Source organism: Myotis daubentonii, chromosome 2 (genome assembly GCF_963259705.1).
Source record: "Myotis daubentonii chromosome 2, mMyoDau2.1, whole genome shotgun sequence".
Classification (NCBI taxonomy): Eukaryota; Metazoa; Chordata; class Mammalia; order Chiroptera; family Vespertilionidae; genus Myotis; species Myotis daubentonii.
This window is the reverse complement of record NC_081841.1, coordinates 56,433,612-56,447,818: the sequence shown is the minus strand read 5'-3', so window position 1 is coordinate 56,447,818 and position 14,207 is coordinate 56,433,612. Positions and strand designations below refer to the sequence as shown.

The following is a 14,207-nucleotide window of genomic DNA, read 5'->3' as shown; positions in this document are numbered from 1 at the left end:
GGTCCATTGATCCTGGACTATCTCTCCCTTCACCCTGCTCAGGAAGGAAAACAGAACCGCATTTAGGGCACAGAAAACAAGTTTATTTGGTGAATGCTGATGGCAAACATCATCCAAGAGATACAAGCTGGGAAAAGTGCTGTGACAAGAGAACTTGGGAAGCCTTCAGGGCTAATACAGTCTCACACAGGGGAAGGCACAAGGCTCTGGGCACACTGGGAATGTCTTCAGCCATTCAACACCATTCTGACGAGCTCTGTGGAAAGGAGAAAGTGTAAACGAAGGGGCAGGGCCCAGGGGAGGGGACCACCAGGGGCCAGGAGACCATTAAGACTACGAAGGAAGGGACGTACCTGCCGCAACCAACCTTGGGGTCAGTTTGCAGGAGTCACCTTGAGTCTGACCAGTTCTCTAGGCCCCCAGCTCCCCTCCCACCAGCTGTTAGTTCCCACCCCACCCTGAGCAGCAAGAACACAGCAGAGGCAGAAAAGTTCTTAACTACACCTAAAGCTACTGTCAGCCACTGGCAGGAGGAGAAGACAGAGTTTTGGGTTAGGGTACCTCCAAGCTGCCCAGCAGAAGGAAGGGGAAGAACTGTTCAGCTACAGCAGAACAATGGGGCAGGCAACCCACCCCTCTATGCCAACCACCGCTGCTCCAGGGCCAAAGGATCACCCTAAAGCAAGACGGGACAGGTGTCAGGGTTCCCAGGCACCAGCACCTAAGGCCCCAGAAGTGAAACTTCAGAGCCCATTCTAGGAGAGGAGGTACCACACCCCCAGGCTGTCTTCCTCTTTGAGGACCCTCCCCTCCCCAGTCAGCTCCATGCAGAAACATGCCAGAAGTCAGATGGTAGTAGGGGTAGGGCAGGGGCCAGAGAGCAAGTGGGGAAGAAAAACACTGGAGGGGTCAACTAGAGAAGGGGAGGCTGGGAGGAGCCGTACCCGCCCCACGGGCCCGTCACCCCGACAGGATATGCCTCACAAATGCTGCAGGAAGGAAGAGACATTAATGGTGAAGACAAGACACACACATGGGGTGAGGGGGTCAGGCAGTGGGGACATAGACATTCCATTTATTTTACTTCCCATTCCTTCCCCACCCTTCACACCACATGGCCCCTTCCTCTCCTGTCATACACCCTGGCCTCCCGCTCCTGGGCTGGGCAGGGCCCTGCCTCTTGCCTGACACTTTTTGGAGCCCAAGTCCAGGGACAGGGACAGCCCCAAACTGTACTTGACCTGCCCGTATGGCTGCTTCCTCCAGTTTGTCCCTCACCTTCATAGTTGATACAACCATTGCTGTCCTCGTGCCCTGCCACCAGCATCTCTACTTCTTCCTCTGTCATCTTCTCACCTGCAGAGGGAAAGAGCATTGTGGGAGCTGCGTGACAGGTGAAGTGTCTATCAGGTGGCGCCTGGGCTCAAGGAGAAAGGGTAGAGCCTCACCCAGTGTGACGAGAACATGCCGGATCTCGGCGCCCATGACAGTGCCGTTCCCCTCCTTGTCAAACACCCTCAGGCCTTCGACGTAGTCCTCATAGGTGCCCTGGTCCTTGTTCTTGGCCACCGTCTGCAGCATGGGCAGGAAGTGCTCAAAGTCCAGCACCTTCACGTTCATCTCTGCCATAAAGGAGGCAGGAGGAAAGTCACACAAGTCCTCAGAACCGAGGGGGTCACAGGGTCACAGCCGAACAGACTGCTCCCACTCCAAGCAGAAGAAATCCATGGGATTTGCTAGTTGAGACAAGACCTGCTTGAGTTTGGGGCCTACCCAGGCAAAGGGAGCGCTGAGCTATAGGACTGGGCCCACCCCGAGGGGCTGTTCTTGACCCTCACCATCGCTCTTGGGGTTCCCCAGGACCTTGAGCACCTCGGCGTTGGTGGGGTTCTGGCCCAGGGCCCGCATCACGTCCCCGCACTGGCTGTACAGGATCTTGCCATCCCCTGTTCGGTCAAACAGCTGGAAGGCCTCCTTGAACTCTGAGGATCCAGATACACATCAGCACTGGGCACCTGGGGGCTAAACCAACCCTCATGGTGCCCGTTCCCATTCAACTTTAATCATGGAAACCCGATAGATCCCTCTGTGCGCCAAGTCCCTAAGAGGGACGGACCCAGAGTCCGACTCCCGACTCAGGTGTCCCACGGAGGACACAGCCCTGCTCCCCGGCAGGAGCCGCGCATTTACACACACACGCCCCACCCCGCGGCCCGGCCGCCGCAGGACCCGCAGGAATGCGCCGCCGCCCGGCTGGGCCGGTCCTTATAAGGAAGCGGGAGCAGCGGCCGGGCCGGGGCAGCCTCCGGCCACGCCCCACCTCGCCGTTCGGCGAAAGTGTCCTCCGCCAACTCCCCGGCCCACTTTACAGAAGAGCGGGTCCCCGGTGTTAGTCCGCACAAGTCCCAGCGGGACGGGGAGGGGGATTGTCAGGAGAGAAGAGGCGGAAGCTGATTGCGGGTCGGAGGCGCACAGGCAGCGCAGACCCCTCCCCGCCCCGCAGCGGGCGGCCAAGCTGTCTCATGCCCACACCCTCACTCACCCAGAGCGGGGGCTCAGATCTGGATGGAAGGAGAGGGAGGAAGAGAGGGAGACAGAAGATGGAGGCTCCAGGAGGAGGCGCCCCTGGAGGCGCGGAAGAGACAGGCGGGGTCAGGTGCTAGAGGAGTCCCCGAGCGCGACCTCGGGGCGCGTCACATACCTGCGGTCTGGTCCTCGGTGAAGTCGCACTGCGCGGAGAAGAGGGGGGGCGGTCAGCAGCTGAGCTCCACACCCCGAGCTTCCAGCCCCGTCCCCCACAACCACCCACTCCGGGCCCGCGCCGGGGACTCGTTCGCTTCCCAGCAGGACAACTCCCCAGACTTCCCAACCCTGCCGCCAATCTTCCAGGCCCTCGGGGTCCCTTCGCCCCGACCCCCAACTTCCCGCCTCTCGCCCCCAACCCCGCTCTCCCCCCCAGGCCCGGGCCCCACCATCTTGGCTGCCGAGCTCTGCGGGACCTGTTCCTGCAGTAATGGCTCCGGCGGCCGGCCCAGCCCTAGTCTTCGAACGTCCCGATGACGTCACCCTCAGCGGGCCCAGCCAATAGGATTCCTGGCCTGGGCTTATGCAGATGACCTGCTACATTAGTAATGAGATGGGCGGGGCCCGCCGCTGCTCACTTCTCCGGAGCCTCACCTGGGGCACGGAGGCCGCGCCCGTAGATGGTGCGGGGAGGGGCGCGAGGAACCTGCCCTTTGGAGCAGCGGGAAGACGGAGGAGAACGGATCGGGGAGAGGAGAGCCCTCGCTTCCCTCCCTCCCACCCTCACCCCTGAAGAAAGCAGCAGTCGGAGGCCAGGGGAGGAACCGTCTCTTTATTTTGAAACAATAGGTGGCCTCCTAGTGGTAGGAACATGCTTCCGCCTGCGGGAGGCCCAGTGTCCGACCCCGCGCCATCTGTGGAAAAAGGTGAAAAGTTGCCAAACCCCAGCACGCATACGAGAACAGGAAAACGCACTGCCCAGCTTTTGTGCCCAGGCGGAGGGGCCGGAAGGAGACTAGTCTGCCCAGGCGAGTAGGAGGGCCCTACCTGCCGGGCTCACACGCTGAGGATGTGCTTCAGGAAGGCTGCAAGGAAGCGAGAGGGGCTTCAGAGCAGGCCGGAGGATGGGCGTCTGACTCTAGGTAACCCCGGCCCCAGGGTGCCCGCACCGCAGACCGGGAGCCTCCTGCCGCCCCTCCTCCCCCGTGCCTTCTGCTCCTCTGCCCCTCACCTTCATAGTTGATGCAGCCATTGCTGTCCTCATGTCCTGCTAGAACGGTCTCCACCTCCTCTTCAGTCATCTTCTCTCCTGAGCCCCAGACACAACGTTTTAGCCGCCGTCTTCCCTCCCTGCCCAACCAGGCCGGCCTATTCTGTGTTGTCCCTCCCCTCCTCCCACCCTGGAGATTTGCCCGCAGCAAGAGAAGCCAAAGGAATCCTCTCCTCGCGTAACGGTAACGCCTTGAATGTGTCCCTGCATCTTGCTTTGCATTTCACCTGCATCAGCACCAGGTGCAAGCTTCGACAATGAAACTAAGAGAGAGTACCAGATCACAGAGCGCCAGCATCTCTTCCAAAAGGGAACCTCAAATCTCCCACCTCCTCCCTTCCCCGGCCCTTTGGGAGGCATCTGTGCCCCTTCTCACTTTAGCCTCTGCAGGAAGAAGCCGACAGATCTGCCCCCAGGGCTCTGACCTTCTGTCTCCTGCCCATGACCTACAGGGCAGTAATCCCTCCCTGGCTCCTCCTCTGGGCAGCCTTCTTTTCGGTCCACTCTCTTCTCTCCAGCCCACAGTTCGGGGTCTGAGCCTCACCCAGGGTGGTGAGGACATGTCTGAGCTCTGCTCCCATGACTTTGCCGTTCCCTTCTTTGTCAAACACCCGGAGCCCCTCCAGGTAGTCTTCATATGTGCCTTGGTCCCGGTTCTTGGACACTGCCTGGAGCATGGGCAGGAAGGTCTCAAAGTCCACGCGCCGCGACTTCAGCTCTGAAGGTGGAGAGGTGAGGCAGAGGCCACCGCGGTGTCACCTAGGACCCAGCTCCCACCCACCCATGGAGGCTTTGCTCCTGTTCAACATTCAGGACGTTTCTCTGCCCCTGCGTGGGCAGTTTTTGAAGTCATGAGACCCACCTCAGCATCTTTTGTCACCTTACCAACATTCCTCTGTTCCACCACCAAATTGAAAAGCCCCCCTGTTCCAGTGGTCCCCTCACCATCGCTCTTGGGGTTCCCCAGAATCTTGAGGACCTCGGCGTTGGTGGGGTTCTGGCCCAGGGCCCTCATCAAGTCTCCACACTGGCTGTACAGGATCTTGCCATCCCCTACTCGGTCAAACAACTCAAAGGCCTCCTTGAACTCTGAAGTATAAAGAGATACCGGTGTTGACCAGGGTCCCAGCACCCCCGGACAGAGAGGAAGTTCAGAAACTGTGTGTTAGAGCTGGGCAGGACAGGGGACTGGTGTGGGAGGTTTCAAGGTCAGGACTGGAATAGGGGAATAGAAAGAGAATCTGACCAGGGGCTTGGGCCTAGACAGTGGGCTCAGGGGACCAACTGCTCCTCACCCTCCAGCTGGTCCTTGTTAAACTGGATCTGTGGGAGAAAAGAGCAGGTGAGGGCTCACAGGGCTCATTGGATTCCTCGGTATCGCTCCTCCCACCCGACTGCCAGCTACCTCTGGGGAGGGGCTCAAAGGGACCAGGCTGAGAGCCCAGCCACCTCAGTCCCATTCCCAGATCTGGGCTTTGGGAGAATCCCAAGAGGAGGAATTATCAGGGGGGAGGGTTTCCTAGGAACAGGGTTAATCCCATGCCACCTGTTCCCCTCCCTCCACTGCCCTGCGCCCTGCATCCCTCACATAACTGGGGGCTGAACAAAAGCTAAATTTACTCCTGACCCCCAGCTGTGATTGTCTAACAAGTCTGTCCTCGTTAGCCTTCCCTGCTGGGGTTCAGAGATAGGGCCTTTACACAGGCAGCAGCTCCCTCCCTTCACCTTGAAACTGTCCTGGGAACCCAGATGTTCCCCATCTCACAGTCCCTGCCTCCAGCAGGGGAGTCAGTGTGTATGAACGTGTGTACGTACACACGTGTGTTACAGGTTAATGGGGAGAACAACAGAGGTACTAGCAGAGTCATAAGCCTGGATGCTTCCAAAGGATGGACCCAGGGGAGCCCCCAATATCATTTCAGTGCGCACTGATTCCTACCTTCTAGATACCTCCTAATTCCCCTAGGCTGTATTCCACCCCTGTACCACCCACCCCCGCCCCCTCCAAATTCTTTCTTCACTTTCCGGGCACTCACCACCACTTTGGAGAGATCCATGGGGGGCTCCCAAGTTTTCTCAGGGCCTGAAGGGGCAGCTGCTGCTTGCTCAGCCTTGGACTTGGCTGGAGGAGCCCCTGCGGCTGGCTTGGGAGCCGGCTTGGAGATCGGGGGTCCCGCTGGTTTCTTCACAGGAACATCCTTCTTGGGAGGCATGATGTCCGGTGGCCAAAGGACAGTGTGTGCCGATGGGGGCACCCATCGCTGTTTAAATAGCCAGGGAGTCTGGGATGTTAAGGGGCGGGAGCAGAGGCAGGGAGCCAGTTGGCGGTGGGGAGGGTGAAATAGAGGAGAGATCTGCCAGCCTGCCCTCACTCCCCTTGCCTCCCATGGTTCAGGACTCCTGCCCCAACGTCTCCTCCCTTCTGTCTACCCTGCCCCAAAGGCTGGCCAGAACAATGGCCCCTTTGGGGGCCATGGAAAAGAAAAGAAAAAACAGACTGCCCAGAATGGGGGAATTAACCTTCCAGGGAGGGCAGGATTCTTGCTAGTGACACTGAGATAGGGGTGAAGCAGAGAAGGGGATCCAGGAATTCCAGGCCCTCAGCCCCTTGACTCAGAGTAGCCCCTTTTTCTAGCAGCTTTAGACTATTGAAAGATGAGGCAGAAGGGCGGGGGAACTGACATAGTTAAAGTGGAGTCTGGGGGCAGTGAAAGGTGAAAAAAAACCAAGCATCCTCACCACTCCCTCTGACCATGGAGGGGGGGGGAGGGGAGTTGACCCCGAACAGCCTAGGAATCCCCAATACTTGTAATTACTGTCCTCCTCCCTCCCGGCCCAGAACTGGAACTGTGCACAATATCGACAGAGGACAGTAATAGAAAACTGAGTGTGACCCGCATCCACTGCCCCCTGTGCCATGGAGTCAGGGGTGGGGGCGGGGCAACGACCAGTTTAACACCCACCACCCACACGCCCGAGGAAGAAACCCTTAAACCATCAGTCATTCAAGTCAGACAAAGGTAGGGCGCCTGCCGAATCTGCAGGATTCCCTGGTGGCACCCTGAGGGGAGGGCGGGCTCAGAGAGACAAAGGGCCTAAATTCTAAAATCTCTAATCCAACAGGATGTGGGAGGTCCTCCCTCGCCCGAACCGGAGGGATAACAAAATCCTTGGTTCAGGTGCCAGGGGACAAGCCTTGCTGGGGCCCAGGAGAAGGGTCCAGGTCGGGGGCCTTCGGGAGAGGGGAGGGGTTGCTGGCTACTTTTGCTCTGGGGAGGAAGGGGAGGATTTGGGTAGCATTCTGAGGAAGACAGTAGTGATTCCATTTAGGCCCTGTGGTTCAGAGTAGCTGTTGTCTTCCACTCGCAAACAAACAAACAAACAAAACACCCCAAAACGTCTGAGCCTCATTACTGCAAATTGTCCCATTTCAGGAAGATCAGCATCATTTCTATGGAATACATTACACACACACACACACACACACACAAACACGACTTAAGTAAAGGGGGGTCCTTTCCCAGCTCTGCAAAACTCACCCTGCGGGCTCCAGGTGAGGGACGGAGGCGGGGCGCGGGGCGGCCGCGGCCCCGGAGGGGTTAACTCCGCGGCCCCCGAGCATGCCGGGAGTTGTAGTCCGCGCGCGCCCGCGGGCTCCCGGAGCCGGGCTCTGCAGCTCTGCAGCTCGAAAAGGACGCTGGAGAGGTGACTTCCGGCCGCAGGCTGCGGTTAGTGACTCAAGTCCTTTCAGGCCAGATTTCTGTCCCGGAACTGAAAGGCAGTGAGCAGTTGGCAGCCCTCACCCCTAGGGGACCCTAACACCGCGTGGGGTCCTCAGGATACGCCCCTGGCTGAGCACAGCGTCCTCCGAGTGGCGTGGCGGCCGGCGGGAGGGGAGCTTGTAGGAAGCACTTACAGCCCTGGCGAGAGTGGTGCGGGCTCTTTAGCTTCCGCCTACCATTCAGTAGAGGAACAGAGCCTGCCGGAGGCCGGTCCATCCTTTGCTGCGTGACACAGGCGCTGCAGGGAAGAAACATCTGCACAGCATATGTTTCAAGGGACCTGGCGTATTCGGCATACTGTTCTTAATATGTTTGCTCCCCCTCTTAGCGCTATGTGTTACAACCAGAACCACCTCCCTGAGAAAGGTTGTTTCCCCAGGTGGGGATTTTTCCCTGGCGTTAGGGATTAACAGGACTAAGGAAGAGAATAAATCAGTAAATCCCCGTAGTGTTACAGAAATACCATGTACTACTTATGAAGAACTTGGACTAAGACTGTTGGCAATAAATTTGGGACTTGTTGGGCCCACATCCCCAGGGGTCTGCCCACCAGGGAAAGCACCAAAGCCTACACCCCTGGAGACCCACCGACACAGGGCAGTCCCAGGGAAGGCAAGCAGCGGGGCTGGGAGGACGTAACCTTTACTGGGTAGGATAATCTCCTTCAGTCACTTCCTTGTAGCCTATCAGTAGAGCAGTAGAATAGTGATCTTGGAATAGCCCTTGTAATGGAAACACAGAGATTAACCTAGACAAGATTAAAATCAACAGAACTAGGTAGAGACAGGATTTTTGGCAAAGGTCAGATAAGAAACAATGGAAATGAAACAAGGAACTGTAGAAGGTTATCCAAAACATACCATGATGTGATTATAGAGGCATGCTTATAGGATCAAATGGTATAAATACAGATGTAACAGGACAATAAAAAGAGAACCTGGCTAGAGAACCTGGCTATGCTGATAGACTGAACGCTGTCTCCGAGTCATTCCTTCTTCACTGACTCCATCCACACCTTTGGGAACCCCTGGACCTGGACCCCAGAAGCTGGCTATGCTGATCATCTGAACGCTGTCTCTGTGTCATTCCTTCTTCGCCAACTCCGTCCACACCTTTGGGAGCCCCTGGACCTGCTGGGGCTGGACCCCAACAAGAGCCCACTGAGTTGCTATCTGACTTACACCACTAATCCCAAAGTGCTTATTTTATTTATTTATTTATTTATTTATTTATTTATTTATTTATTTATTAATATATTTTATTGATTTATTTTTTTCAGAGAGGAAGGGAGAGGGATAGAGAGTTAGAAACATCGATGAGAGAGAAACATCGATCAGCTGCCTCCTGCACACCCCCTACTGGGGATATGCCCGCAATCCAGGTACATGCCCTTGACCAGAATTGAACCTGGGACCCTTCAGTCCGCAGGCCGACGCTCTATCCACTGAGCCAAACCGATCAGGGCTTTATTTATTTTTTTAGAGAGAGTGGAAGGGAAGGGGAGAGACAGAGAGAAACATCAGTGATAGAGAGTCATTGATCATCTACCTCCACAACCCCTATTGGGGATCAAGCCCACAACACAGGCATGTGCCCCGAACCCCGAGACCCATCAGTCCGCAGGCTGGCGCTCTATCCACTGAGCCAAACCGGCCAGGGCAAAGTGCTTTTCTTTTTTGCAATGAGATGGTAGTTGCAGTAAATGGTAAGATTTGGAGTTAAGCCTGCCCCAGTCTCACCCAGTCGAAATTTCTTCATACTGCGGCCTGCACACGCACCAGCCACCCGGTAATAACCTCACGGGTCTCCTTGGACTGCAGTCTGACTCTGACACCTCTGCCCAGTGTTGGACGGCTCATGCCCCAGACGGGGACCAAAGGTCTCCTCTGCTGGGAGGGAACCAGCCCGGCCAAGACCCCCTTAATGCCCTGGATCAGTAAACTCCCTGCCAGCATCTCCTGCTGGAGCCTGGGGCTGCCTGGTCACGCAAGTCAGTGGGTGGAGGGCAGGAAAGTTGAGGCGTGAGTTAACTTTCTGGGTAGTAAATGGTGTTTGTTATTTGGAGAAAGCTTCTCAGAAGATTAGTAATGGGTTGTGTAACAAATAAGGATGAGGAGGAGTTAGCAACCATTCCTGGAGGCCTCTACAAAGCAGGCATGAGGGGCCAATTATCCCAGAGAGGCATTGTAGGGGGTGCTGAAGAGTATGGGCTCAGCCCAGCCGGTGTGGTTCAGTGGTTGAACACCACCCTACCAACCAGGAGGTCACTGTTTGATTCCCCATCAGGGCGCATACCCGGGTTGCAGCCTCGGGGGCTCAATCCCCAGTGGGGGGCATGCAGTAGGCAGCAGATTAATGATTCTCTTGCATAATTGATGTTACTGTTTCTCTCTCCCTCTCCCTTCCTCTCTGAAATCAATGAAAAAAGAAAAAAATAGTATGGGCTCAGACCAGCCTGCTTAGATTTGAATCCAGGTTCTGTCAGGTATTTATTGGCAACAGTCTAGCAAGTTTTGTTCTCTCTGTGCCTCAGTTCCCCCATCTGTGAAATCAGGATAAATCTACCTCATAGGGCGGTGGGGAGGATTAAATGTGTTAATATTAGTAAAACAGAATGGGGCTGGCACAGAGTAAGTAGTATGTAAATGTTTGTTAAGTAGATTTCCTTTCATCTTTCCAACATGTGAGCTAGCTGGTATTTTCTCTATTTTACATCCATAAAGGACCACTAATCACGAAGAGATGAGTACGTTTCTCATACGTGTTTGATTATGAGGTTGTTTGGGGAAGGGCGACACCATGGGTGCCTTTTGGGGTCTTCCATCACGTCCACAGAAGTTATGTCGAATGTATGGTTTGTCTGGTTTTCTTTCCTCCTCTTCCTTTTCTCAACCTATAGCCCTCTTTTGGCACTTTGCCAAGGAGAAGAGGTCATGGCATCATCTGACTTTGTAGCATGTTTGTCTTTAATAGAGAAGTAGTGCAAAAAGAGGAGATGAAGACTCTTGGCAACTGAGGTTGGAGGACTAGCCTTCATTTCTGTACTACCGGTCTTGTGCAAACTGAACTGGATCTGTCTTAACTGGCAGAGCTGATTTATATATATTGTATGTGGATTTTCTGTAACAAATGCCTATCTTCTTTTCTTTCCCTACCTAGTATGTGACTTGTATGTTCTTAGGGATAGAATATTTATTCTACTATTGGTCTCAACATAAAATAATTAGGAAGGGCATATCTTTAAAAAGAAAAAAAATACATTTAAAATCCACCAGAACAATTTTTGGAATTATACAATACTATAGATCTTCTGTAGCTTGAATAATTGTGGATTCACCTTATACAACTTTGCTAACCCTTTAAACACTAGCTAATGTGTTAATATGTTTAGGTAAAGGGAACATTTGTTTCCTAAGTAAATAGGAGTTTGTTAAGAAAGATGTCTATAGTCCTCTGGTATTCTGACCAGAAAGTGGTGCGGGTGGCAACTCATAATGGAAAGAGGAGGGAGGATAAATGAGGATGTTTCATGATACACAGATAGTTTATAAAGTCCTTTCCAAGTCCCATTTTTATAGGCCCATAATAGATGCATGATATAAACCGAAAATAAGTGTTGTGATATGTAATGTTAGTTTCATTTTGTAATGTTCTAAAGCAGTGGCTCTCAGACTTAGCTATTTTTCAGAATCTCCTGGGAGCTTTGTAATAAACAAACTTTGATACCGTGCCCGTAAAGATCTGTGTTAGGGCCTGGGGATCTATTTGAAATATGTTTAGCCCAATGGAACGCACACAATAAACTAACAAACATAGGTAACCACAGCTTTAATAAAAGGAGTGATAACCTGGCTGGTGTGGCTCAGTGGTTGAGCATCTACCTGTGAACCAGGAGGTCACGGTTTGATTCCAGGTCAGGGCACATGCCTGGGTTGCAGGCTCGACCCCCCAGTAGGGGGCGTGCAGGAGGCAGCCAATCATTGATTCTCTCTCATCATTGATGTTTCTATCTCTCTCTCCCTCTTCCTTCCTCTCTGAATTCAATGACAATATATTTTTAAAAATAAAATAAATTTTAAAAAGGAATGATATTTTCAAAATGTACATTTGATTGTGTCATCTTTCAACTCAAAATCCTTCCATGTGTTTTTATTTTCTTTTTATCTCACCTGAGGATATGTCTTCATTGATTTGAGAGAGAGAGAGAGGGAAGGAGAGAGAGAAACATCGATCAGTTACCTCCTACACACGCCCCGATTGGGGATTGAACCTGAAACCTGGATATGTGCCCTGACAGATAATAGAACACATGACCCTTTCGTGCACAGGACGACACTCCAACCAACTGAGCCAGAGCCCATGTGTGTGTGCTTTTAAAAAAATTTTATTTTTATTAGTTGATTGGAGAGAGAGAGGAAGAAGGAGAGAGAGAGAGAAACATCAATTTGTTGTTCCACTTATTCATTTATTGGTTGCTTCATATATGTGCCATGACTGGGAATGGAACCCACAATCTTGGTGTATCTGGATGATGCTCTAACCAGCTGAGCTACCCGGCCAGCGCAGGCCCATGTGCTCTGATAAAGATTAAATCCCCACATTGGCCCACAGATGTCAGCACAGTTTCAAACACTCCTTGCCTGTACCAGTCCCACCTCTGCATCAGCCACACCTAATAGCTTTCGGAGCTTCGGAGGTGTCCTACGTCCTCTTTGCTCATGTTGTTGTCTCTGTCTGTTATGTCTCTGCTCCTTCTCCACACCAGCACACACTGTTTCTAGGACCACAGCACAGTGTCTGGCATGTACTGGGCCCTCAAATATCTGCAGAATGAATGGCTATCAGAGTGAAAAAGAAGATTTAAGGATGACACCGATACTAGTAAGTCGATAGGGAAATGGGTTGGGGATTTAAGAGACGGAGAGTTCCCGTGTATTGAACTCTTAGTTTTACCCTGAAGTAGAAGGTGAGGTGATTGATTTGCTAAGAGAGGAAGTAGAAGGAGGTGACTTTAAAAAGTAGTAAGGGTCTGAAGTAGGTACTATGAAAGATAGGAGACAGTTTACTGGGGACCAATTCACAAATACTCATTTAATATTTACCAAGTGCTGACTCAGAGCTTTGCACATGAACTTGCTTCGCAGCGTGGAGGGTGGCTGCAATGGGAGATCATGAATTTGTAATGGTGCCAATCTACAAGGTGGTGATTTCCTGCCTCCAGCAGAACTCAGCTGTTTGGATGAATAACTAGAGAAAAGAGGCAGCTGGAATGGTAATGGGTTGGGGTTTTGTGGAATAGAGATGATGGATTAACATGGGATTGAGGGAACTGAGGGTCTGAGTACAAGAGTATTTATGATCCACAACAAATAGAGGAGTGAGTATAGCAGTGACTTAAGTTGAGAGAATATGGAAAGTCACTAAAGGCTGGAGTTTCAAGGAGGTTGAAGAAGTGAGGTAGTCAGAGACAGAGCTGGAGTTGTAGAAAATAGTGCATCTGAGATTAATATTTCAAAGGATATCCAAGAATGCAAGAATACTAGGATGAGTGGCCATGGGAGTGAATAATTGAAAGGGTAGTGAAGTGAAAGTCATTGGATTTGAGGGTGATGTCTCTTAGGGTTCTTTCAATTGCAAATAGCAAAAATCTGACTGAAGCTGGCTAAACAGTAAAGAGAATTTATTGGCTTACATGAAAAGTCAAGAGGTCGTGTGGGTTTTAGGTTCATTTTGATCCACAAGTTCAGGACATGACAAAAGGGATCTGTTCTCTAATTCTCTTGCCACTGTTTTCCATGTGTTAGCACCCCTCTGGAGTCCCCTCCTGGAGCCAGGTAGGGCTCAGCTGCACAGCTATGACGTCTTTGCACCACAAGAGAAGTGAGTGAGCTTCTCTTGACCGTTGGGATAATTCCTAGACTTCACTCTGAGTAGACCAACTTAGAAAAATGCCTGTCTACCCTTGAACATTATGATCACTATGGCCAGGGAGAGATCGTGCCCGGATTGACTTAGGCGTGGGTTATTGCTCACCCTTGTGGCCACCCAGAGTATGTCCTTGCCACTGGAGGTGGATTGAAAGGATGTTGGGGAGGAAACCAACAATGTCTACCACAATGAGGAACTATGACGCTAATTATTGAGTAACCTACAATGTACACTGAATGATAGCAGTGTTTAGGATGCCACACTCTGCAGTAATATTGAGTGCCATGCATTTAATAAATGACAGAGTTGGAAGAAGGTAGAGACATTTTTTCAGATTGGCATTATCCCTAAAGGAGCTGAACTTTTGACCGCTCTGAGAATAACGATGGGAAAATAGTATTGGGGTGCAAGGAGAATGCGGATCCCACCTCCCATTCTAAGTATGTGGGGTGCAGGAGAAGGAGCAGTCTCCCTGCAGGGTGTTCCAGGTGAAGGTGAGCCAAGTTTTAGGGGAGGCCAGAGTGAGCTTTGTGTGAAAAAGGTCAAGAATTATAAAGGGCAGAGTGAGTGGGAAGTGTTAGGGGGAGCGAGGCTTGCAGAGGGCACAGTGGAAAGGTCTGAGACGGAGGAGAACAGGGGATACTGTATCGGGGCCCTGCAGCTGCTCCCTTCACTTCCTTTTATCCTTTACATCTTTCCTACAT

General features: G+C 52.5%; 2 protein-coding genes across 4 annotated transcripts; both read right to left on the bottom strand.

Annotated features, from left to right (window-relative positions):
• Positions 1-61: 61 nt before the first annotated feature.
• MYL6 (myosin light chain 6) lies at positions 62-3,102 on the bottom strand. 2 transcript variants are annotated; one of them, XM_059683233.1, is made up of 7 exons: positions 2,973-3,102; positions 2,702-2,729; positions 1,839-1,982; positions 1,449-1,622; positions 1,279-1,356; positions 945-989; positions 62-256 (listed from the first exon to the last, which is right to left on the bottom strand). In XM_059683233.1, the coding sequence occupies exons 1-6, from the start codon at positions 2,973-2,975 to the stop codon at positions 961-963; spliced, it is 456 nt and encodes a 151-aa protein (XP_059539216.1). In that variant the 5' UTR covers positions 2,976-3,102; the 3' UTR covers positions 62-256; positions 945-960. The 2 variants fall into 2 exon arrangements, with proteins under 2 accessions (XP_059539216.1, XP_059539215.1); XM_059683232.1 differs by lacking the exon at positions 945-989.
• A 232-nt stretch (positions 3,103-3,334) lies between these two features.
• On the bottom strand, positions 3,335-7,472 carry MYL6B (myosin light chain 6B). Of its 2 annotated transcripts, XM_059683230.1 has the most exons (8): positions 7,333-7,472; positions 5,830-6,054; positions 5,089-5,116; positions 4,739-4,882; positions 4,338-4,511; positions 3,755-3,832; positions 3,571-3,608; positions 3,335-3,437 (listed from the first exon to the last, which is right to left on the bottom strand). In XM_059683230.1, exons 2-7 carry the CDS (start codon positions 6,004-6,006, stop codon positions 3,580-3,582), a joined length of 630 nt encoding a protein of 209 aa, XP_059539213.1. In that variant the 5' UTR covers positions 6,007-6,054; positions 7,333-7,472; the 3' UTR covers positions 3,335-3,437; positions 3,571-3,579. The 2 variants fall into 2 exon arrangements, with proteins under 2 accessions (XP_059539213.1, XP_059539214.1); XM_059683231.1 differs by lacking the exon at positions 7,333-7,472 and having other exon boundaries at positions 5,830-6,071.
• Between the last annotated feature and the right edge of the window lie 6,735 nt (positions 7,473-14,207).